The 24,532-nt window shown below is 34.1% G+C and overlaps 1 protein-coding gene across 1 annotated transcript in view; it reads left to right on the top strand.

Moving 5' to 3' along the window:
- The first annotated feature begins 456 nt into the window (after positions 1–456).
- Positions 457–24,532, top strand: part of LOC108361009 (rab3 GTPase-activating protein catalytic subunit-like) — an 82,200-nt gene continuing 58,124 nt past the window's right edge. The window contains exons 1-5 of the mRNA XM_017613543.1: positions 457–547; positions 16,134–16,525; positions 18,201–18,320; positions 18,402–18,505; positions 18,575–18,700. Of these exons, the coding sequence (XP_017469032.1) occupies positions 477–547; positions 16,134–16,525; positions 18,201–18,320; positions 18,402–18,505; positions 18,575–18,700 (813 nt within the window). The 5' untranslated portion in view covers positions 457–476. The remainder of the gene's footprint in view (positions 548–16,133; positions 16,526–18,200; positions 18,321–18,401; positions 18,506–18,574; positions 18,701–24,532) is intronic.

The raw sequence follows: 24,532 nt of genomic DNA, 5'->3' as shown, positions 1-24,532 counted from the left end.
CGTGGTTAACAATGGAAAAAGACGTACACAAAAGTCGTATGGAAAGGCGATTTTTTATATTAAAAAACTTTTGCTTCATTGTCATAATATTGAGCCAAATGGAGCACTGATACGCTAGAATAGAGTGACTGCATGGTTAAATTAGGAATTCGCTTATATTATCGATATTTATGTGCTTTAATCTATTTAAAAAATCATTTACAATCTTATAGGAAATTGCCCTATTTTACAGCTTTTACTTCTTTAAAGTTACAATATATGTCCAAGCTGTGTGGAGCTGCCGATACAAACATATATTCAGGCTTATAAGCCTGTAATTATACACTTTTCTACATTTATTTTGAAATAGTATGCAACAACGGATTAAAGGTAGTAAATAATTAGTACCTTTTCTAGTACTTTAAAATGCGTGACCGGAATAAACCTGCCGAAAAAGTGAGGTTAAGTAACTGACAACACCTTGTTATTATTCCACCATGGACACTTGCTTACAAACAAATCGCCAGTACCAAGCTCCACGTCAAACAGTACGGACGTGTAAATTAATGTATGTATACATTTTGTTTTTAATTATGGTTTTTGGAATTTGTATTTACGTATATTTTATGTTTTACATGTTTGTCAATAGTTGCCCTGAGGACGGTTACCGAAGCGTTAATCGAAATATATCGGAAAGAAACATCAAAAACTTCTGTTTTCATTAACATTTTTTAAAATTGACCTCGAGCCGGCAAAATACTAAATTATAAGTAGAAAGGTCGCTAAAATGATCAGTATATTATATGTTAGTTGAACAGATAAACATTCAATCAATCGAATTAGATTTTGTGTGCGTGTAACACTAGCGTGGGCCGAAAATCCGCTTTTTTAGAATTTTGATTGGTAATAGCAAAAATATGGTTCATTACAGGCCAACCTAATATTACCGGCGTGAATTTTTTTACGCATGCACGCAAGTTTTTCACATTTGATTAACCGAAGTAAATTTGCGTGCGTGATTTTTCAGAGTTGCATTTCTGTCAAATTTCAGAAGTTGAGCAAAATTTGAGCATAAATGCAGAATAGCTTCGATTCTCAAATTTAAAAAAAAAAAAACATATGGAGAGCGATAGAGATCATTGGAGTGAGTATAACGGTATATTTATTTTCTTGCGGAAACAACAACTACAAAAGTTATTAAGGGTCAAAGTTCAAATTAAATAATTTTTTAAATCAAAATTTCTTAAAAACGAATGTATGGATTTTAAAAGTTTTGCTCTCAATCGATAGGAAATTTAGTTCCCTTTAATGTTTTCCGCTTCTCTTCTGCGGCAACACAGAAAGGAAAATTCTACTTAGGGAGGATTATATTTACACCAAATTAAAGGGAATCAAATTTTCTATCAAACGTGATCAAAATTTTTAAAATCCATGCATTCGTTTTCAAAAAATTTTGATTTAAAGAATTGTTTAATTTGAACTTTGACCCTTAATAACTTCTGTAGTTGTTGTTTCCGCAAAAAATAAATATACCGTTATGTTCAGCTCAATCACCTCTATCGACCCCAATATTTAATTTTTTTTATTTGAGAATCGGAGCTATTCTGCATTTGTTCCAAAATTATAATTCATATACGCGCCAAAATGTCAAATGAGCACAAACGGGAAATCGAAATGTTAGGCAACACAAATCTAGGAATTTGAGTTAGCTTTTCTCGCACACCGGTCAATTTCGGTTGGTCCCATACAAGTTGTATGTGCATGAGAAATTTTTGACACTAAACTTCCGGCGTGCGTGAATATTAGGTTGGCCTGTAATACTCTCAAAACCATCTGTGTGAAAGATGACAATTTTTGGTCAATATCTTAGGCTCGCCCAAGTCCAGCAAAGTTCAAGTTCAAAAAATTTTTTCTTAGCTTACTTCGATTCTCTACAAAAAAGGACCTTTTACCAAATTGTGTAGTACAGTAGTCCCCGCTTAATTGCACTTCAAAAATTGCACAATTTTTGGTATGATTAACCGGGGAATCAATTAACCGATACTCGTTTAATTGAACAGTTCGTTCAATTACAGAAATCCATCTTAATTGGGCAACCGAATCAATTAAAAGAAAATAAATATGTGTATTTTAAGTGCAGTGGTCGTCCAATTAACGAATCTTATTTTGTATGCCGCTCTCTTGCAGATTTTCGTCACCAATAAAAATATGATTTCAATTTTTTAGCAGAGATGCCAACTACTGTTTATCAAAAATGTTACGAAATATGCGTGCGGATTATTCTTTAACGACAATTTTTTGAGCAATTAACCGGGGAAAATTAAAGTTATATTTCTTTTCTATAACGCATATTTTTAGCCAACTATGCGGGGAAATCAATTAACCAGGTTCAATTATGCGGGTAAATTTACTTGTATTTTGTATGCAATATTTTTTTGACCGAGAAGGTGGTTAAAAAAAGCGGGGAATCAATTAAACGGGGAAAACTGTACTTTCGAAGATAATTGCAATTTTATACAAAAAAATTTATTAATAAATGTATTTTTTAATTTTTATTTTTTGAGCTTTGATGGACGTGGGCGAGCTTAAGATATTGGCCAAAAATTGGCATCTTTCACACAGATTGGTGTTAGAGCATAATGAACCAAATTTTTGCTATTACCAATACAAGTTCTAAATAAGCGGATTTTCGGCCCTCGCTAATGCATACATATGTATATAAGTATGTTCAAATTTGAATTGATATGGTAAAGTAATTTAGCCCTGGTTTTTATGAGAATCCTGCCTCTGTCTAGCCGAATTCCCTTTTTCCAACGCTGTAGTGGCATGCACAATCAACAGCAAATCAATGATGTACACTTGTATGTATGTCTATTTGTTGGGCTTCATGGTAATTCGGCACATTGTTTGCGCGAAGTTGATAATTTAGCAAGTGCATTAACTACATATACAAACCAGGCTATACTTAGTAAATTTTTTATGTAAAATACTTCCAGATAGTTGCTTCTCCATACTCAAATGCAATGTAGTTGAAATATACTAAGGAACCATCATAAAATTAGGACTATTTTGGGATTTTTAACTTTTTGATATTTTCTTCCCCAACTTTGACTATCTCGGGTGAAAAAAAATGTACTGAGCTATAACTTTACATTACATAAAAAAATTGCTCATTTAATAAAGATTTCAGAAAGGTGCTACTCTTACTGTTTCGAATAGAAAAAAAAGTTATAGCCGCTTTTGTGGGCAAAGGACTGAGACACGCTAGAATGTATTTAATAGATTTAAATTTAAGTTGCTCTTGTTACCGACCAATGAGATGCTATATAGTACAATGGTACATTATTACCTGCTCCTGACACTATTTTATGTTACTTACCGGAATTCGGACTAGAGTCTGTAACAAGGGCTATATCTAACAATATTTTTTGTGAAGGATGGGTTCACGTGAAATAAAATGTACATGAGTTGTTTGAAGACAAATTTATTCATTTATTCATAAAATATGCTCAAATTGGCGACCTTCTACTCTAATACAAGCTCGGCACCTTTTAAGAAAATAAGCTTTTAGAGATCTTAAACTCAATTGGGCTATCTCAGCAGCAGCTCCATTTATTTGTTCTCGCAAATGCTCTTCGTTTTGAATTGTTTTTGAATAAATTTTGTCCTTAAGACAGCCCCAGTAGAAAAAATCTAATGGATTCAGGTCTGGCGATCGAGCGGGCCACGTGATTGGCCCGTATCGTCAAATCCATCGACGAGGATAAGTTTCGTCTAAATGAGCTCTTACTTCACGCCCGTAGTGAGCAGGGCACCCGTCATTTTGCAGCCATAGTCTTCGCCGCAGGTTTAAGGGTACATCTTCCAAAAGAGTTGGAAGCCGTTCCTGAAGGAACTCTAAATAACTGTGAGAGTTGAGCGTTGGCGGCAGTTCCACAGGTCCCAATATCTGACAATTAAAAATCCCGCACCATAAATTTATTTTGTACCGGTACTGCGAACGATCTTCTCTCATTTCGTGAGGATTGTCTATCTGCCAACTGTGAAGGGTATGTAAATTAAAATAACCATCACGTTTGCATGATGATTCATCGCTCCAAATTATTTTATTAAAAAAGTTGGGGTCTGATTCATGCATTCGCAACATTTCACGGCAAAATCTAACCCTCGACAGGTAATCTCTTTCCTGTAGAGCCTGAACACGTTGAATGTGGTAGGGATGAAATCGATGGTCTTTTAAAGCTTTGTGAACTGTAGTTTTTGGTATTCCCGTCCGTCTTTCCATCATTCTCGCTGAAGTCGATGGACCTACATAGCTCCACTTCCTCTAACACAATTTCAACATCTACTGTTGCAGGACGTCCTGTTTCGCGCCACGCCTTCCAGGTATGCGACCTTAAAAAAGTGAAAAATGATAGTTAACAAGCAAGCAAACAAGAAAGGTGTAAAAATCACTTACCTTCATATATTTCTCTATGGGTCCGGGCGAATACTTCACGACCCGGATGTCGACGATTGGGGTATCGCTCTGCATAGAGTCTTTGAGCAGCTCTGGCATTACAGCTAGCTTCACCGTAAATTAGGTGAATATCCGCATATTCATACTGCGTGTTCTCTGTCATAGTATTAATAACACAATGTTCGAAGGGTCCAATTTCACAAAATCCACTTTCATTAATTCCGGTAAGTAACATAAAATAATGTCAGGAGCAGGTAATAATGTACCTTTGTACTATTTAGCATGTCATCGGTCGGTAACAAGAGCAACTTAAATTTAAATGTATTAATTACATTCTAGCGTGCCTCAGTCCTTTGCCCACAAAAGCGGCCATAACTTTTTTTCTATTCGACACAGTAAGAGTGGCACCTTTCTGAAATCTTTATTAAATGAACAATGTTTTTATGTAATGTAAAGTTATAGCTCAGTACATTTTTTTCACCAGAGATAGTCAAAGTTGGGAAAGAAAATATAACAAAGTTAAAGATCCCAAAATAGTCATAATTTTATGTTGGTTCCTTAATATATTTTAACTACATTCCATTTTAGTATGGGGAAGCAACCATCTGGAAGTATTTTACATAACAAATTTACTAAGTATAGCCTGGTTTGTAGATGCAGTTAAAGAAAATACCTGAAAAGGCACGATTTCTTTTTAATAAAAAAAAATGTAAATATTTCAAAAACGGTAACACTTTTACCTGACAATTTTTTGTTTATCAGAGAGCCCCCACCTACCTTCCCCTAAAGTTTGGCCGGTTACTTCTGGGACAGCCTGTATATATCAAAATGTTGTGTTCGTATGTTACGGTCGTCAAAACTCGAGAACGGCTGAACCGATTTAAATAAATCTTTTTTTGTATTGTTCCGTATAAAACCAGGATCAACGATATCAGAAAAAATTGGAGGGTTGCCACCTATTTGAAAATTTAACTCAATTTAATTGATAAAATAAATGACTTATTACAATATCAGTATCAAATTATGGAGGCTTAAAAAAATGACTGTTGGAAATATTTTTAAGGAGGGTTGCCACCAATTTGAAAATTTGAACTCAGTTAAACTTATTAAATAAATGAAGTATTGCAATATGGGTATCAAACTAAAGAGTTTTAAGAAGACTTACAGTCGAAAATATGTTCGAAGGTGTTTGCCACCTGTTTGAAAATATAACTCCATTAAATTGATAAAATAAATGAAATGTTACAATATGAGTACCAAACGAAAGGTATTTGCGGAATCTTGATTTGGAAATACTCTCAATAAAACTATACAATATGTAAGAGTAAACTGAAAATATTTGAATTAAATGAAATATTACATAACTGGTTCGAAACGGTAAGCGTTTGGGAAAGCTTTACTAGAGACATTTTTTGTTAATGTTTTCACTTATCCAAATCCGGACAGTTTAAATGAAGAGAGAGTTTACAACATCTTATCAAACGAAGTGATCATATTATCAACGCAGAGTTGGTATACAAATTACGCACAGAAAAAAATTAATAAAGAACTACTGATACAAATGAAAAAATTATAAAAAGTGTAACAAAAACATAAAAATATCCCACGAAATGAATTAATGAAAACTTAAAAGAAGAAGAAGAATTTTTAAAAGCGCGTGTAATTTCTGGCGTGTGCCGATGACATCGACATCTTCGGTAACAAAAACCTCGAAGCCTGTTCTGCCCTTTCCAAGTTGGATAACGAACGACAACAACATCAAATAAACAGTCAGCACATCCGCGCCTTGGCACCCACGTCACTGTTGACAGTTATAATTTCAAGAAGTACAGAATCACTCTAGCCAACAAGTGCAACTTTGGACTGAGTAGGCAATTCGGGAGTAAAGTCCTCTCTCGCGTACGAAAACCACACACTATAACAGGCTAACCTAATATTCACGCACGCCGCCAATTTACTGTCAAAAATTTCTCATGCACATACAACTTGTATGGGACCAACCGAAATTGAACGGCGTGCGTATGAAGCTAACTCAATTTCCAATTTTTGTTCTGCGTGACATTTTGATTTGACGTTTCGCTCAATGAAATCAAATGCAAACGCACGCAAGCCAATTTCGGGTGACGCAAAAAAACAAATTCGACGGCGTGCGTACCAAAACGGTTAGCCTGTAAAGCTTGATATACAGTAGGCTGGGTCGATTTTGTATGGGGGGAATTAAAAGGCATTTGACCGTATTTTAATAGTAATATTATGATGTCTTAGGTCTAAGCCAATTGTTATTGGCCAAGAAAGATTAATTTAAAACTTATCTTTAGCCCGCGCAATCGAATCAAAGTGTATGAATTTTGAAAATAAAACTTTGGCTTGTAATATCTATGGAATGCGTTAATTGTTATAAACTCCTGTTATATATCAAAGTAAGGGCTAATAAATTTAGTACCTCACGTTCATTTATCATTTTTCAATAAGATAAAACTTACAAAAACTATAATTTTCCCTCATGATTTTCAATTCTTCATTACTTCAGCAACCAAGTGAAAAATACAAAAAAGTGAGACGAGATTTATTTCAAACGTTTTAATGTTTTTGGATGTTTATATAATATTAAAATGACCAGTTTTCAAGATCGTGGTGAATGAAGCCAAACATGTATTGTCAAAGATTAGGAATCGTTTATTTTAAGTTAATAGTAGTTGCAAGCATATAAATATTTACATACATTAACATAGTACAATTAGGATGATAAACGCCCATTTTATTTAAGACATTTATGCAGTCTTGAAAATTGGTGTGGAATGGTTTCATTAGTCACCGAAGAAGCATATATTTCGAGGTTTCTAAATTTACCGTTATATGAAAGTAGGGGACGTGCAATAAGTGTTTAAATATACATACATAAATATTTTAGTTAATTCCATTATTTGAAAAAGTGACTGTAGGAAGATGCAATAGTCTTTAACATATCCTGGGAAATCCTTTTGAGGACTCTCTGATTGGACGATATTGCTTTGCATTCAGCTTGAACGAGAAAAGTCACTCCCTGGCGCACTTTTCTATAATCCGGTTCTTTTATTTAAAGGTTATTTATACAATTGAAGAGAAATATTTTTTTGGACAAAAACTGGAGATCCACTTAAGTTTTTCAATATAACATTGGTAAAGGTTACTCATTGGTACATAATAATTACCAAATTGAAGGCGAGACTTACTATTGCTGGTTTATGATAATAATCTGATGAAAATCGTTCTGATTATAAACAAATTATTTTAAAATAAAAAAACGTTGAACAAAATTTTTTTAATTTTACTATATTTGCAATTTTTATATGGTGTGCATAAACATAAGTACACTAATTATTGTTTCTAGAAGTTGTACCTGTTCGGTGTTTCCATACTCATTTGCATAAACAAAATTTTTCCACGATGATGGAAAATAATGGCTTTTCTATTAGAGCTACCGAAATTGTTCCTAAATTTGCAAAAATTCGCAAACTATAGCTAATTTAAAAAAAAAGATTAGAATATTTGGAACCAGGGACATAAATGCTCGCAAGAAATATGAATGCTTTTTTTACATCTTTTGACTGCAGGCCAGTGCAATTATCAACAGAACAATTAAAATTTCATTGAAAACAGATAACTTTGAGATTAACGATAAGCTAAAGGACCGCGAGAAATGATATTTGACTTTATCTTTTGCGTTAGTGGATTCATTATCTAATAACACTGTGAGACAAATGGTAGGGGTCAGTGATCGGGAAAGGTTCAAACTACCGGGGAAAGTTATATCGGTAAAAAAGAAGTTATACGTGTCCCGGCGTTTCGCTGGGTCACGTCTAGGAATCGAGATATATATATATAACTATCATATAGGGGAAATTGTCACCTTTGGTGGTCTTTTTTTTGACATAACTCGAGAACTACTAGTCCGATTTTGCTCAAACAAATTTAAAAAAATTTAAAATTACAATTCCTTTAATCTGTTCATATAACGTTTTTCTATATAATCAACAGTTTTAAAAAAATTTAATATTTTAGGCAAAAAATATTTTTTTTCTTCATACATTTATTTTTACCGGCAAAACTGTTGATTATAAAGAAAAACGTTATATGAACAGATTAAAGGAATTGTATTTTTTAGTTTTTTTAAATTTGTTTGAGCAAAATCGGACTAGTGGCTCTCGAGTTATGTCAAAAAAAGACCACCAAAGGTGACAATTTCCCCTATATGATAGTTATATATATATCTCGATTCCTAGACGTGACCCAGCGAAACGCCGGGAGACGTATAACTTGTTTTTGACCGATATAACATTTCCCGTTGGTTTCATCCCATCCCGATTTTGACTATCGCATAGTGTAATATGCACCAAATCTTTTCGCTGAACCCAGAATTTTTAACAAGAATTGGTCTTATTCGACTAGTGTGCTGTGGGTCGATGCGCGTGCTCTTACAATTAAAATAAAAGACTAATATTTTCACTATTAACAAGGGATTTAAGAAAAATTAGATTTTCGACCCGCCCTTATATACAGTTCAATGCGAGCGTGAGCGTGAACGTTCGCAAAGCCAAAGAATTCCATTTGTATTGTAAAAGTTACCAAAATGAAATAAAAGCTACCAAATTACCAAACCGTTCAAAAGTTACCACTTTTGGTAGAAAGTTACCAATTGTGGCAACCATGTTTGTATTCTTATGGAAGCTCACACACATCTGTCAAAACTTGCCGTCCACATGCGAATGCTTTGCGTACGCACACAGTTGAGTGTGAGCTCCAAAAAAAGGCATATTATGCATTTTAAATTAGTTTTTTCTATAATTCTGAAAGATATTTTAATTCTCTATCTTTTCATGTCTCAACTATAGAAGAAAGTTGAGTAATAACGAAGATATTGGTCAAAATAAAAAACTCAGCTCACATTGAACTGTATATGAGGCTTAAGTCACTCATCATGCCCGAGCTGGTTTATTGCGCAGAAGCTTAGACAATGACAAAATTCGATGAGGCGGCTCTTGAAGTATTCGACAGAAAGATCTTACGAAAGATTTACAGGTCTCTCCGCCTTGGCGACGGGGAGTATCGCAGACGAAGGAACGATGAGTTGTATGAGCTTTACAACGAAATGGATATAGTGCAGCGAATGGAAATACAGCGGCACCGTTGGCTTGGACATACCATTCGAATGGGAACCGACGTTCCAGGTCTGAAAGTATTCAACTCGCAATCCGCTGGTGGTACCAAAGGAAGAGGGAGGCCCCTGCTGCAATGAAGAGACCGATTGGAGAATAATTTGGCTTCACGTGGCATTTACAATTGGCGTCAGTTGCCACAGAGAGAAACGACTGACGTTCTTTGTCGAGCTCGGCCAAATCGCTTAGGCGGTTCCAGCGCCAAATAAGAAGGAGAAAATGATTTCTGGGGACCTTATTCTTGGATGTGCCACGAGGAACTAGAAAAACATTCGATATCAGATTGATTCTGGGGACGGTTAGCCAGGGCTTCGCCTGCAATTTCTGCGGCATTTTTATTAGGTGAAAGAATTGCTGATTCAGCAATCCCACGTGCAATATTTCCAGAATATCCGGTATGGAAAAAGTATTACAAAAATTGAAACTCATTGTTTGGGATGAGTGTACCATGGCACACAAAAAATTGCTTGAGGCTTTTGATCTATTGTCGCGAGATTTGCGGATTGCTTCTCAGATGTTGCATGTTCCCGTGTCGGCAAACCAGATATCCTTGATATATATGCAGAGAATGGCAAAATGACAAATATTGTGTCCACACAAGTACTTATTACAAAATCAAACTTATATGAAACGTATGCTTTGTTTCGTTAATCATTTATCATCTATGTAACAGGAATATGCCACAGCAAAGCACGGCAGGGTACAGTTAGTTATAAATATAAAAATGTTTGTGTTTTTTCTTGCTTTTCTTGCTTTATTTCGACACTATAAAAGTTGATGTTTTTTGCAATGTTTTAAGTTTTTATTTGCCTTAACGTATGTATTTGAAAAAAATATATAATTTTTGATATTCTTATAATTAGATATATCGCTAGCTTAGAAAGAAAAGTTGCTAAGTCCCATTTTAAAAATTTTACAGGACAGGAAAAAATCTTCCTATAGCCATTTTCTTTAACTATTTCGCAAGACTTTGAATCAAACATTTTGCGCGTTTAAAGCAAAGCAAAACTCCATAAGAATCAGAAGGATTCGATATTTATTAAATGATGTCGTATTATTTTGACCTTATCGGATTTGTGGTGCTTCTTTTGGACTTAGCAGATTTTCCTTTTATTGCTTATGAAGAGGAAAAAATAAAACAAGTACCTTTATAATTTTCGAAACGATGCCTATTCAATGCTAGAGAAAGCATCCTATATCCAAATATGAGTTTTCATAAAAAGTGGACTTAGCAACTTTTCACTCTAAGCTAGCGATATGTTATAACATTAGACAAGTAGTTATAGTTTCCAGTTTTCATACTAAAATCTTATGAAAATTCACTATTTTGCTACTATCTCCCTCACTACCAGCGTAATACTTTTCAGCTTTAAATCGGTCTGGCTCTTGCTTTAGCAACCGAATTAATGTCTAGCAAATTAATTTTAGATTCATTAGTACTTAAACAACATCATATTAAATTTTGGGCTTTACGAAAATTAGTTGAAAAATTAAATTTTTTTTATAAAAAACGACGTCTGCCACAATGTTAGCAACAACGGACAATAATAAACCTAAAAGCTAGTTAAAGCCAATGAAAAGAAAATTAGCCTTTATAAAATTATTTAAAAAATTAGCATTTTTAACTGTAAAGATACGATCGCACTAGTCAACGCAACCATTACCGCTTGCCAGATGGCCCCCACGCTAACTAAGAGAGTGAAAGAGATGTCATATCAAAAAAACCAGCTGTCCTGAAATGCTCTCCCGAAAATGTTGCTAGCTCTTAGACTATAAATGGAGCTACTCAATCAAGAAAAATTAAAAGGTGTTAGAGAGTTTAAAAATTCTGTGTCGAAGCTTACTTGCTCCTGTAGATATTCAGAAATGACAGTACCGATGCCATAGTAAACATTTTCTTATCCGGGCAACATATTAACCATTTCCTCATTAGCTATGGTACAGTGCATATTTTTCGGACACGAAATTGGTCAGTCCTTCCAGCGGTTTTGGTTACTTACACGAGGCTGAGGTTGAACGACACAGTCGACTAAATTTATATCTCGCAAAATAGATTCTTGTGTACTTATCTTAATTTTTGAGCCTGGGGAAAGTTCTCGACTTTCTCTAACTCGCAAAAGAAATTTGAAATAATCTCACATTTATTTAAAACAATTCGTCGGCAATCTTTTTTTATTTGTTCTAGGATTTTAAAGCCATATATGTAAAAATGAAAATAAAAAAAGGAAGTTCTTCAAAATATTTTGTTCCCAGCATACCGCGGAGTCCGATAATAGACCGAAAAGGTGGTTTTATGGTTTTTCAAAACGTTCTTTTTTTATAATAAATAAGTATTAAAGTGTTTTCATCATTTCTTTTTATTGAAAAAATGCAAAGTTACAGATTTGCATATTATTCAGTAAAAACTAGATAGAAACGGAAAAATCCTGAAGTAAATCTAAAAATATTTTTTATATTGTTTAAAATACGTTCCTTTTAGGTTTGCAACCACTTTGCGCCCGCTCTATGGAATTTCTTTGCCAGATCCGGCATATTTTCTATTAAATACATCTGAAAAGTTCTAAAGTTAGACAAAAGTAATTTTTTATGCATTATTGTTTGCCTCAATGCATTTGAAAGTGCCATAACGTCAATAGCTTTTTTTGTGGTGTTCCTTTTCAGGAATATTCGGAAAAAACGATCAGTTTCTTCTGGATTTAAAATTTCTTTTTCAATTCCCAGACTAGATAAAAAAAAAACAAGATAACAAAGAACACTTTGATCCCCTTCTCATTCCATATTAGGAGCGCTCCGAAAACCCTCATTCGTGGTGTTAACGTGGGAGTTCCTTTTCACTCCGTAATCGGAGTGCTATGAAAACACTCTTTCAAGGTGTTGCTGTGGGCGTCCTTTTTTACTCCATACTCAGAGCGCTCCGCAGTTGCTGCCTATTGAAATGGACGCAGCAATGCTTTGTTCAATGAAAAACTTTAAAAATTTCATGCAAATATTTCAAAAGTGGTCTAATGATTTTTAAATCTGAAATGTTCTTGCAAAGTTTCAAATCGAGCACTTTAATTTGATACATGACTTGTCTCTGTACGATTAGTAGAACGCTGGGTATAAGCGCCTTGTCTTAGAATAATAAATAGTATAGACTCTTAATTAACAAAATTTATATGTTGAATTGGTATACTGTTACCGTTTTGGTATATTCTGCTTTTGCCATTTTCTCATTACGCTCATACTATTTTTGGTTTTAAGTTTCTGTACTTTTTTGAGCTATGAAATAGTTGGTCACATTACGTATGAGTAACATTATTTTCTGCTTATAAGTATGTATTTCATTAAAAAAAATCATTGAATTTACCAATCGATTATGTGAAAGTGATAAGCCGCGGCGCAATACTTTCCAATCCAATTATGTAGAGAATTAATTCATCTACACTGTGGTATATTTACCTTTTGGATTAATGTATTTGGTTTGAAGCAGGCAAAGTTAAAAATTAAAAAAATAACAATAATAAAAAGGTGGAAGGTAATAAGGTCAATGGAAATAAGGTCAATTGACTTTATTTCCCACCCTGGTGCGAAGTAAAGTCAATTGACATTATTACCTTTTCAAAAGCGAAATAAAGTCAACAAAAATTTTAAATAAAGTCATTGATGCTATTTCCTCATTCAAATGGAAATAGCGTTAAATGCTTTGCCCCGTAAGTGTTGTTTTTTAATAGATGAAAAAGGTTATTGCCAAATCCTCAGTGTTGTGATATTAATCCACACACAATCATGAACTACCACCAATTGATTTTATTAAAAAAATTTAAATTACGAATATGTAAAAACACGATGCGAAAAACTAAACGCCTGCGCACAGCTGGAATACGAGAAATATTTGAAGAAAGAGTGTAGAAATGATCCATAACTTGCAAAACATGTTTCGTTTCCACAAAAATAAAGCGAACACTATTAAATTGAAGAAACAGTCCATGTCCAAAAACCCCGGAGGAACACTGAAAGAATTCTGTGTTTTAAATTAGCATATTTTGAACGAATTCGGAATGTCTAAGGTGGAAAAGAAACCAACCTTTCTATAAGGAAACAATTATAGAAAAAGAATTTTCTTACACTGTATTCATGTCTCCGCCAGAAATTTGTGACGACATCATTTAAAAGCAGCTAAGGAGAACGACGACACTATTTATTAGATGGCACATTCAACGAGCCAATGTGCCAAAATGCGGGTATAAACAATTATTGATTATTTAATATCGGAACCGAGATCATATAAGTTAATTGATTGGTTTTCACACACTTTTGAAACAGAAATTATATGCTTCCTTACTGCAGACAAGTTGTTGCCCCAAAACACAGCAGAAATCTTCCAATCAGGGCTGCCAACTATCCTTAGTTATGAGGTGCCATATTGAGGATAAAAAAGTGCCAAAATGTGCCAATTAGAAAAATAAAAGTGCCAAAAAAGGTGTCATTCCTTTTAATCATTCACATTTAGCAATAAAATAAAGCTACATTTTCCAAACAAAAGTTCAATGATAAAATAAAATAAACCAGTTGAATAACCTTTATAAATTAGAAAAGTTTAGTTGAGAAAAAGAAGTGCACGCAAAGGATTTCACAAAAATGTATTGAAATCTATTTTTTTTTTACAAAAAGGCCATTTTGGCACATTGTGCCAAATTGAAAAATTAAGTGCCATTTGAAGTAATATAGGGACAAATAGCGTAGCGTGACGAGGTGTGCGCGCCGGTACGCGCGGGGTACGCGCGGGGTACGCGTGGCGCGCTAATGCGGGCCGCCGCGAAGCTAAGCGAATTTAATCTTTGAAAGAGAAATAATGTCAATGGATTTTACTTCGTTTTTAAAAAGGTAATAATGTCAATTGACTTTATTTCGCACCAGGGTGGGAAATAAAGTCAATTGACCTTATTTCCGTTGATCTTATTACCTGTCATCATTAAAAAATTGTATAATATTTTGACTCTTCGAAAAAACTATTGGAATAAATATTTGTTCCTCTGCCGAAAAGTTTATCGTCGCTATTCCATAGTGAATAATTGACAAAAAAGTTATTCCACCGTCGTTCAGAATTGCTCAGAATAACGAAACCGTTGAATAAGAAGCAATAACGACAAGTCAATAATATGGCCGTTAATGATTTAAAAAAAGTAGTCAAAACTCCCCGCAATATGCAGCGATTCTCCGCAACGAGACAAATTCCCCGTAAATCGACGAATTCTGCACAAGTTGGCATCGCTGCCGAAGAGAGCATCTGAAGCAGAGCCCACACACGTCAGAAACCATCTATTCGATCTTTCATACGCTCGCCCCGTGGATGGCGCAATTGGTGTTCTATCCTCGACATACACCAAGTACCTCTTCCTTTGCCCCTTAAACCCGCTCAGTTAATACCCTATCGCTGTGGTCCAACCCCGTCAAAACAGCAACTTCCCTGGGCCTACTGTTAGTTGAGCTTGACTATAACGATCGATAAAGTAGCGGATTTAGGCGGAGCTAAGTAGATCTGCATAGGTCGGCTGTGGCGTCGGGGGAATAGACCATTTCTGGTTGTGAGACTTACGCTTTAAATCCGCTTGGACATGATGTGGATTTTTTGAATTGAATAAATCTAAGTAAAATTACAATAAGCAAAATAAAATAAAGTTAAAGAAAAATATAGATTTTTCTCTATGCCGAAGCTTTTAAACAAGTTAACCTCAATGTTATGTCAAAGCTCTCGCTATCGGCAGAAATAGCAACGCACAGTGGTAGAAATCCAGAAATTTAGCTTCAATAGGGCCTACAGCTACAAATATGTACCGATCTGATTAATTTTCTATTTTTAAATGACAGCCGATAAGATTTAGATTTGGTAGAGCCCGATTTTTGAGTTTTTATTTGTTTATATAAATTTTTTGGTGTAAAATGCAGAGGATGTAGCAGTTTTGAAAATCGATTATCCTGTTCCTTTAAATGAATGTCACACAAAACAACTAGTTGAAGACAATTATGAGGTTATGGATTCGCTTGAAATTTGTTACTTGGGAGTTTTTGTGGTCGCTGACTATGAATATGATTTTGATTTTTTTTTAATTATTGGATTCGTTTGAAATTTCTTACGCGGGAGTTTTTGGGGTCGGTCATTACACTCAGAAAAAAACTCTTTTCTCAGTGTACGAATATGAGCACGGATTTTTTAAATTCAAAATGGTGGATTCAGTACATCAAAAGAAAAATTTTCTACAGAATCCAATAATTTCTTTTAACTTTGTCCGCCATATTGGATTTCAAAAAAACCACTCGTCATTTAAAAGGAACAATTTTTTTACCGAATTTTCAAGAATATGACCTTTCTTCTTTTACCTGAACCAATTTTGATTCTAAATAAGTACGCTTTTAAATTTTTTCGGTGTACATAAATCATTTTTCAAAAATTTACCATTTCCATATTTCGAGTAGAAAAGTCCTTACACAAATATATGAATTCCATCTTGTTCAATTAGAGTTGCCGTCGGTTTTCCTGAGACCCGCACTTGTTTGCTAAATCAAAAGTTGCAAATGCTGAGCTACTGTATTGAGCGTTCAAAGTTTCGAAAATATGGCAACATGGAGGAATCTAAAAGTGAACCTGATTCCAACATGAACTTCAACGAGCATAAAAGAGATGACAGCAGTTTTGAGGAAGCTTCTAGTGAAACTGGGGATGAAGGTGAAGATGAGTTTTATGACTGCACGGAATATCCTCCAGAAGGTCGTGACAAATGTCTTGGTGACATAAGGCTATTAGATTGTGATGAGCCGCTGTATATCCCTATAACACAAGATCCAGTGCCAAAAACAGAAGACGAATCGGAAGCAGATGCAGAATCAATGCTGAAGCTTGGAGCTAATTCAGGTCATATTAAAAAATATGTACATATATGGGTCATTCCATACAGTATTTACACCTCAATATTTTTTTGGGGTGAAATATATTTTTTTACATTCTTTGTCGAAATAAGGAAGACACCTATTTTTTTATTTCGTCATGATTATCGAAAATCTCGAACAAAATCCCGAAGTTTTGAACTCACGGAGAAATATCTTTTTTTAATTGTTTGCAGTTAATAAACTATTTGTCGGAGAAAATCATTAAAAATCATTAAAACGTCGCATTTTTTAAATTTTTTATTAACTTCATGTTTGACTTTTATTTTTTTCAACCTGAATAGTTGTCAAACTTTATGGAGTAAGCTGTAAAAATTTGAGAATGGAAACACAAAACTGTAGAAGTAACGATTTTTTTCATACCTGCGTACATAAAGTTTATACCATGATAAAAATATTTATAAGGTACAATCGCTGAGAGCCAGCTTTGAGAATTTTGACGTTTACTAGCATTTTTGAAAATTTCTCTCGACGTCATTTCATCTGTTTGTTTTTATTTTCACTCAAACCAAAGAAATATATTTCTGAAGAATCATTAATATTTGAATGTACATTCATAGATATGTACACATGTATGTATGTATGTACATATGTAAATAAATAAATGTTAGCAATTGTGTAATGAATTTCTGCCCACATGCTAAGGCGAAGATTTTGGGCTTAGATTTAAACAAATTTAACCTGCACTTTTGCTAAGAACTATCTTGGGTCAAGTGGTGTGGCAAAAAATGATCCTAGAGCACATAGGCACTTGGGAAAATCCGCTACCTTAACACCACCAACCTCGATCATGTTTTGCGTACACACGGTAATTGCGGGAACTTGAAAGAACTTTATACTGCTTTGATTGCAGGTAAAAACGGTATTAGCGCAGCCGCTAAAGCAGCATCTCATTTTCCTTCTATAAAACTTTAAGTTCTTCCCACATTTGAATAAATAAATTTTCAAATTATAAATTTTCATTTGTTTATTTTGAATTTATTTGACATTTGAATTATTTCGAAAGAGTAAACTCAAAATGCTAGCAAACGTCAAAAAAAAACACCAATTACGGACGAATTGAGCGAGCGGTTTTACCTTTAAATATTTGTATCATAGTTTATACTAATGTTTATGTACGCAGGTATGAAAAAACTCGTAACTTCTACAGTTTTCGTGTTTCCATTCTCAAATTTTTACAGCGTACTCCATAAAGTTTGACAACTATTCAGGCTGAAAAAAATAAAAATCAAACATGATCAAGTTAATAAAAGAAATAAAAAATAAAAAATGCGATTTTTTAATGCAATTTTTTTTTTTTTTTTTTAATTTATCTCACATTCTCTTGGAAAGCCAAGGTAATTACGTATATTTTGATAACTTAACTGATTTTCTTCGACAAATAGTTTATTAACTGCAAACAATTGAAAAAAGATACTTCCCCGTGAGTTCAAAATTTCGGGAATTTTTTTCGAGATTTTCGAATATCATGACCAAATAAAAGAATAGGTGTCTTCTTTTTTTCGGTAAAGAATGTAAAAAAATATATTTCACCCCAAAAAAAAATATTGAGATGTAAATATTGTATGGAATGACCCATAAGTTTCTCATTATAAACATAAATTCGTCCGAACATCTTTATTTTATTTATTTTAATCAATCAGGTTTCAGTATGCAAATGTGCTCTTCCCTGCTTTCCGATATGGAAGCCTTTAAAGCAGCAAATCCAAAAGGAAAGATGGGGGACTTTATACGTTGGTACAGTCCCAAGGATTGGGAGGAAGGTAAAAATGCGCGTAAAAAGTAAATTTTATTATAACAAAATATACCCCATGATTTGCTCATTAAAAAATATGTTTCTTAAGATGATCAACTTGGAGTGGGAAGGCTGAGCGCTCGCATGCAGGCTCCTGGTAATATCTGGCAAACAGTCTGGCAACAGGCGCAACCAGTACCGGCTAGCAAGCAGGTATATTTAACTGAAAATATATGAGTTAATTATATTTAAAACTAATATGTTAACACGATTTCCGAACAGAAACGTCTATTTGATGAAACGACTGAGGCAATCAAAGTTTTAACATTTTTCAAAACTCGCAATATCAGTGAAATCTACGAGATAACAATAATATCACTTTTGCATGCAGCGATCATAAAGTTCAAGGTGTGTAGATCCTTCTTTAGAAATAATTAATTAATAGTTAAATAAATATACATATATTTATTCATACGTTTACTTAGTAAGGGAATAGAATAAGGGGAATAAAAAGTATTTAATTATTCTGTAATAGTGATATTTTGTTGTCTTAGTACCAGGGTTCGGATTTGCCTCATTTTAGCCCCTCGCTCGCTCGATAGTTTGCTCTGAGCTTGCGCAACTCACCGAGCAACAGGCGAGGCTGTTTGCAAACGAGTACTCGTTAAAGCTTGCTATACAGTTCAATGAGAGCATGAGCGTGAACGTTCTCAAAGGCAAAGAATTCCATTTGTATACTTATGGACGCTCACACACATCTGTCAAAACTTTTCGTTCACATGCGAATGCTTTGCGTACGCACACAGTTGAGTGTGATCTTAAAACAAAAGCATTATATGCATTGTCGGCCCCTGTGGTGTAGTGGTAAGCAGTGCGCGCTTCCACTCCACAATGCCTGGGTTCAAACCCTGGTCAAAGCAACATCGCAAAAATATAGAAAAAAGGTTTTTTCTTAACAGCGGTCGTCCCTCGGCAGGCAATGGCAAACCTCCGAGTGTATTTCTGCCATGAAAAACAGCTTCTCATAAAAATACAATCGCCGTTCGGAGTCTGCGTAAAACTGTAGGACCCCCGCTTTGTGTGACAACATCAAGGCGCACGCCATAAATCGGAGGAGAAGCTCGGCCAAACACTAACATATGTGTAAGCGCCAATCTATTATTATTATATATGCATTTTAAATTATAATTCTGAAAGATATTTTAATTATCTATCTTTTGATATACAGTATATTTTGCTTAGCTGCACATCCTTCTTTGCAAGAAAAACTTGTGCACGTAACCGAAAAAGGCACTTAAGCGAATTTTCTTTACTACTTCAATGAGGAAGGTATCCGAATCCCTATGAAACCAAATATTGGCGGAGCACTTACCATGTAGAATAAAGAATGTTATCAAATTATCTATACAACTACATAAATTGATAGCCATTTTCGTTGTTCTGCGAGATGAGCAAAATAAATAAAAGGTTGTAAAATTAGGTAATTTTAGGGCCAGTGCAGCTAAACGTAATACTTTCATTGATAATTGATACTAGTCGCACAATTTTTAAGGCAGGTATCGCCAATGTGCAGGTATGTTGAATGCATCTATCGGAGCAGTTTCCTTATAAATGTTAAAAATAATGCTTTTGATGCGCATTTTGGGGTAGGTATCTTAAATGTGCACTTAAGCATAGAGGCAGCAAAGCAAAATATACTGTACCAATTATAGCAAAAAGTTAAGTAATAACGAAGATATTGGTCAGGCTATTTTTGAAATCGGACAAAACCTACTCGCCTTAAAATATAGCTAGCTTTGAGTTTTTTTTAATTATTGTTACCTAGCTGGCTTTTTGTCCGATTTCATAATATTCAAGACGGTGTTAAAGGAGGCTAAGCGCAATATGTATACCAAATTTGGTCGAGATCGGTCAAGTAGTTTTTGAGATATGCATATATCATACAAGTGGGTGGTGCCACCCCCATTTTCCAAAAATTTCTGTAAAACCCACGTTTTTGCTAAAGAGCGATTGTATATATCAATTTTAAATAAATATTGATCAATTTCTTAGCCACACTGCTCAAAAACTCTGAAAGTCCGGTACATAAGCAATATAAATTTTAGGCCGTATTTAAGAAAAGTTGCCTAACTTCGACAATTTTTATGCTATTTCAATAAATGAGCTATTAGTTTATTTGAAAATTGATTTAATTTTAGATAGTACTACATATCATGATACAAAAAAGAAGGTAGTTTCATTGTCACATTTCGGGAGCCATATTAATTACTTGACGGTTAAGCAGATTGTGACATTTCCTGCTACCATACCTAGTCCTCAGAAATAATTATTTTGTAAAAAAAAAAAATAAATTACAAAATTGAAAGAAAATTTTTCTTCGATTTGAGCAACAAAGAAAATTGAATTTCATAAATCTTAATATTTGCAAAACAAGCTACCAATGTCTTCTGTGAAATTAAAGACCGCTAAATATGTTGCTCATCCAAAAAAATTATTTATTATTAAATTTGTTTATTACACAGGCAATCATCCAAAATAATTTTGATGTGCTTTGCAAATGGAAGCCCAAGTAAGTCTTTATTTTCGGAGCTTCGTGATATCATAGAATTGTCTCTATTATAGTTAAGGACGATGATATTATTAGACGTTCTCGCAATAATTTTTATTAAGATATACGCAAATGCATTCTGATCCAGCTGAAGATTATGACAAAATGAAAGATTACTTACAACAGATAAGAGTTAAACGTCATATGCGAAAAGAAAGAAAGAGTTAGCGAATTTAAAACAATTTGGCAAATCATTTATGCATAACATTCTGTAACCTATTAGCAACAATTTTCATCATTGCAACGTGTCGACATTCATAACACACGTCGGCAAGTTGCGATGGCGATCCGTAAATTGTTGCTAAAAGTTTCGCGAAGCAACTTATTTTGTATATAAAACTTACTGTAAAATATGACGAAAAAATATTTAAAAATATTATAAAGAAATGTACATTAGGGTGGTACCACCAGACCCATTCGCTTTGTCGGAATTTTAATACTCTCACCCCCTAGGCTATGCTTAATATTAACATTTGTAGAAATGTCAAAATGTCATGTCGGCCGCTTAAAAAGTTAGCTTAAAAATAAAGAATAAAAAAATACATATAATACTTACATACATACAGTGGTCGAAAAAATTTAGTCGACCCAAATTTTGACCAGTTTTCACAATTATTAATTTTGTTTGTTATTTAATTTGAGCTTTATTTTTAATATAGTTCATTCTTTCACAAAACCCATATAAATCCAAGTTTCAACCTTTACGCAATATTTAAAAAATAATTCAACAAACTTTCGTAAAAAGTTCGAGCTTCTCAATTAGATTTTCTAGAAAGATTTTTGAAAGTTTTTTACCGCATTCAAATCTAGTATAATAAAAAGAAAGTTTCAAGTGGCTGAAAATTAGTTAACACCTTCCTCACAAAAAACAGTTCAAACCCCCATTTCCCACGTAAACTAAAATTCCGCACAAAAAACGATCCTTTCCCCAATTCCCCACGCAAATCGGGGATATTCCCACGAGTTGGCTTCCCTGTTTCCAATCAAACTTGGTAGTTTTTCTCGCTGATTTGTTTTTTAATTAGAAATAAGCGCATTTTTTCTTTACAAAGGTATTGTGGAATACCGAATGCCAAAAATTAATAAATGATTTTTTCAAATTCCTATTTTTATTGCAACATGTGCGTATAAAATACATATAAAAAGTTAATATCCCAACAAGCATTTCAGTAAATGCTTTAAAAAATTACCTAAAGCAAGTTTGCTATAATAAGCGCTTTAATTATTAGGTCTATTTAAAGTTTTTTTCAAATAAACCTTTAATAAGTGTTGAAGGCAAATGTTTGTAAATCACTCAAACTTAAAAATGAAATGCAAATACCAACGACATGTAGCTGTAAATAAAACATTTTTTCAATTGTAAGTGACGTGTTTACGTTTTTTGAAATATATTTCAATCATTATTAATTAAAGAAAAAATAAAATCAATGCGGTAAAAATGGGCAGAAAAGCCGTGTTTAAAAAGTAAAAAAAGGTATAAGGAAATTATACGTACATACATTTTTAAACAAATTGCCAATCAAGGAACTGCTGCGCTAATCGGTTGATCATTCGGGCCTTCAAATGATGAGTTCTCCTTATCCTTGCTTACTATTACATTCTATTAAAAATGTATTAAATTTTCGGAAGACTTTATAAGTAAGAATGCGGCGATGAAGCGGAATATATAGCTGCATCGAAGCCGTTTTTCCAATTTGCCAATAACCATAAGTAATTTAAAGCTGCAGAAAACCTTAATCAATATCGTTAGCGGATGAAATTCATTCATTTTAATCGCTTATTATTTTTTCATTTATTTTCATTATTTGATCAAATTTACGAGGTCATTTTCGCATAAAATTTGCTTCGTAGTTTTACAAAGGGCTCGTAAATAGAGCACCATTTCGTAAATTCACGAGCTTTACGAGGTTCGCGATGCATTTACGTGTTTAAGGGATAACCCCTTATAATTAATTTCTTTATGCTTAATGTTTGTGTGTTATCATGAATTTATCAGCTATGTCGCAGAATCCGACTCGGAATTGATTTTTATCGGAAATGAAAACCGATACCTGTTTCATTTGATGTCGCGAAATTCTATCAGATTTAGATTTTTCTAACATCAGCAAAACCGATATTCGAATTAGGTCTGCTTCCTATCACGATAGTTTGTACAAAAGAAAGAAAGTTTTTACCAATTATAGATCTCTAGGTGAAATTACACGTTTTTACTGGATAAAATATAAAATATTTAGAACTTTAAAGTTAAAACCGGCAAAACAGAAAACTTCAATATAACTTCAGTAAACTTAAATTTTGGGCGACGGTGAGACTTTGTATTTTTATATTCGTCGCATTATCTGCACATGCACAGACTTATTGTGAGTTTTTGTCTTTCTTCAAGCAAACAAACCTCAGGTCAAAGCATCAGTCTCGTTTATTGCTATACTATAACTGACGGAAATGCCTTATTTGGGCAACTAAGTCCGAATTTGGCATGTTCAGAGTAGTTTCTCTGTTCTACGTTCCATTAATTTAGTTTTTAATTTCGAAATAATCCCCTGTATTTTCAAATCGATCCAGCTCGCTTAAATCTTAATATTTTTCCGAAATATTTTGATGGACGTTTTAAAATATAATAAATTTTGTAATCCCGGCGGAAAAACCGCAACTTTTTTTGGTCTAATGTACATACATAAATACATACATACGTACATATATAAATATGCATGTAATGTATGTACATATCTATATATATAAAAATGAAATGTTTTCCGTATGACGGCGATGCCTGACCAAACGGCTTAACCGATTGCAATTCTGTAAAAAGGACTTTTTTGGAGCTTATGTGTGGAAGGTTATTCGATTTAAAAAACATTTTAAACTTTTTGTTGTTGTTGCCGAAAAATGCAGAATGCTGAGACGTCACGATTTCGCAATTTCGTACAGTTTTCTGTATATTTTATGGCACTAAACTACTAAACGTCTGGACGGATTTGGTTCATATTTGGAACATATATCAATACCTTGAGAAGAAATATTTCAACCAAAGGTTGCTCGCTAGGTGGCGCTGGGGTCAGGATATTCCTAAAAATTGCATTTACTTGCCGATTTGGCTCATATTTTGAACATCTGTTAGCCAATTGAAAATAAATCTTCTTCTTCTTTTTTTTGGCGCTGTAACCGCCTAAGCGATTTTGGCCGAGTTTAGCAAAACACGCCAGTCGTTTCTCCTCTGTGCCAACTGACGCCAATTGGAAACGCCAAGTGAAGGCAAGTCCTTCTCCACCTGATCTTTCCATCGCAGTGGGGGCCTCCCTCTTCCTCTGCTACCACCAGCGGGTTCCGAGTTGAATACTTTCAGAGCTGGAGCGTCGGTGTCCATTCGAACGACATGGCCAAGCCAGCGGAGCCGCTGTATTTTAATTCGCTGCACTATGTCTATATCGTTGTAAAGCTCATACAGCTCATCGTTCCATCGTCTGCGGTACTCGCCGTCGCCAACGCGTAAAGGACCGTAAATCTTCCGCAAAATCTTTCTCTCAAACACTCCAAGAGCCGCCTCATCGGATGTTGTCATTGTCCATGCTTCTGCGCCATATACCAGCACGAGCATGATGAGTGACTTATAGAACGTGGTTTTCGTACGTCGG

The sequence above is a fragment of the Rhagoletis zephyria genome, unplaced genomic scaffold, assembly GCF_001687245.7.
Source record: "Rhagoletis zephyria isolate East Lansing unplaced genomic scaffold, Rhagoletis_zephyria_1.1 Rzeph_scaffold_00679, whole genome shotgun sequence".
NCBI lineage: Eukaryota > Metazoa > Arthropoda > Insecta > Diptera > Tephritidae > Rhagoletis > Rhagoletis zephyria.
Note: the sequence above shows the minus strand (reverse complement) of the source record. Positions and strands in the feature narration are given on the sequence as shown.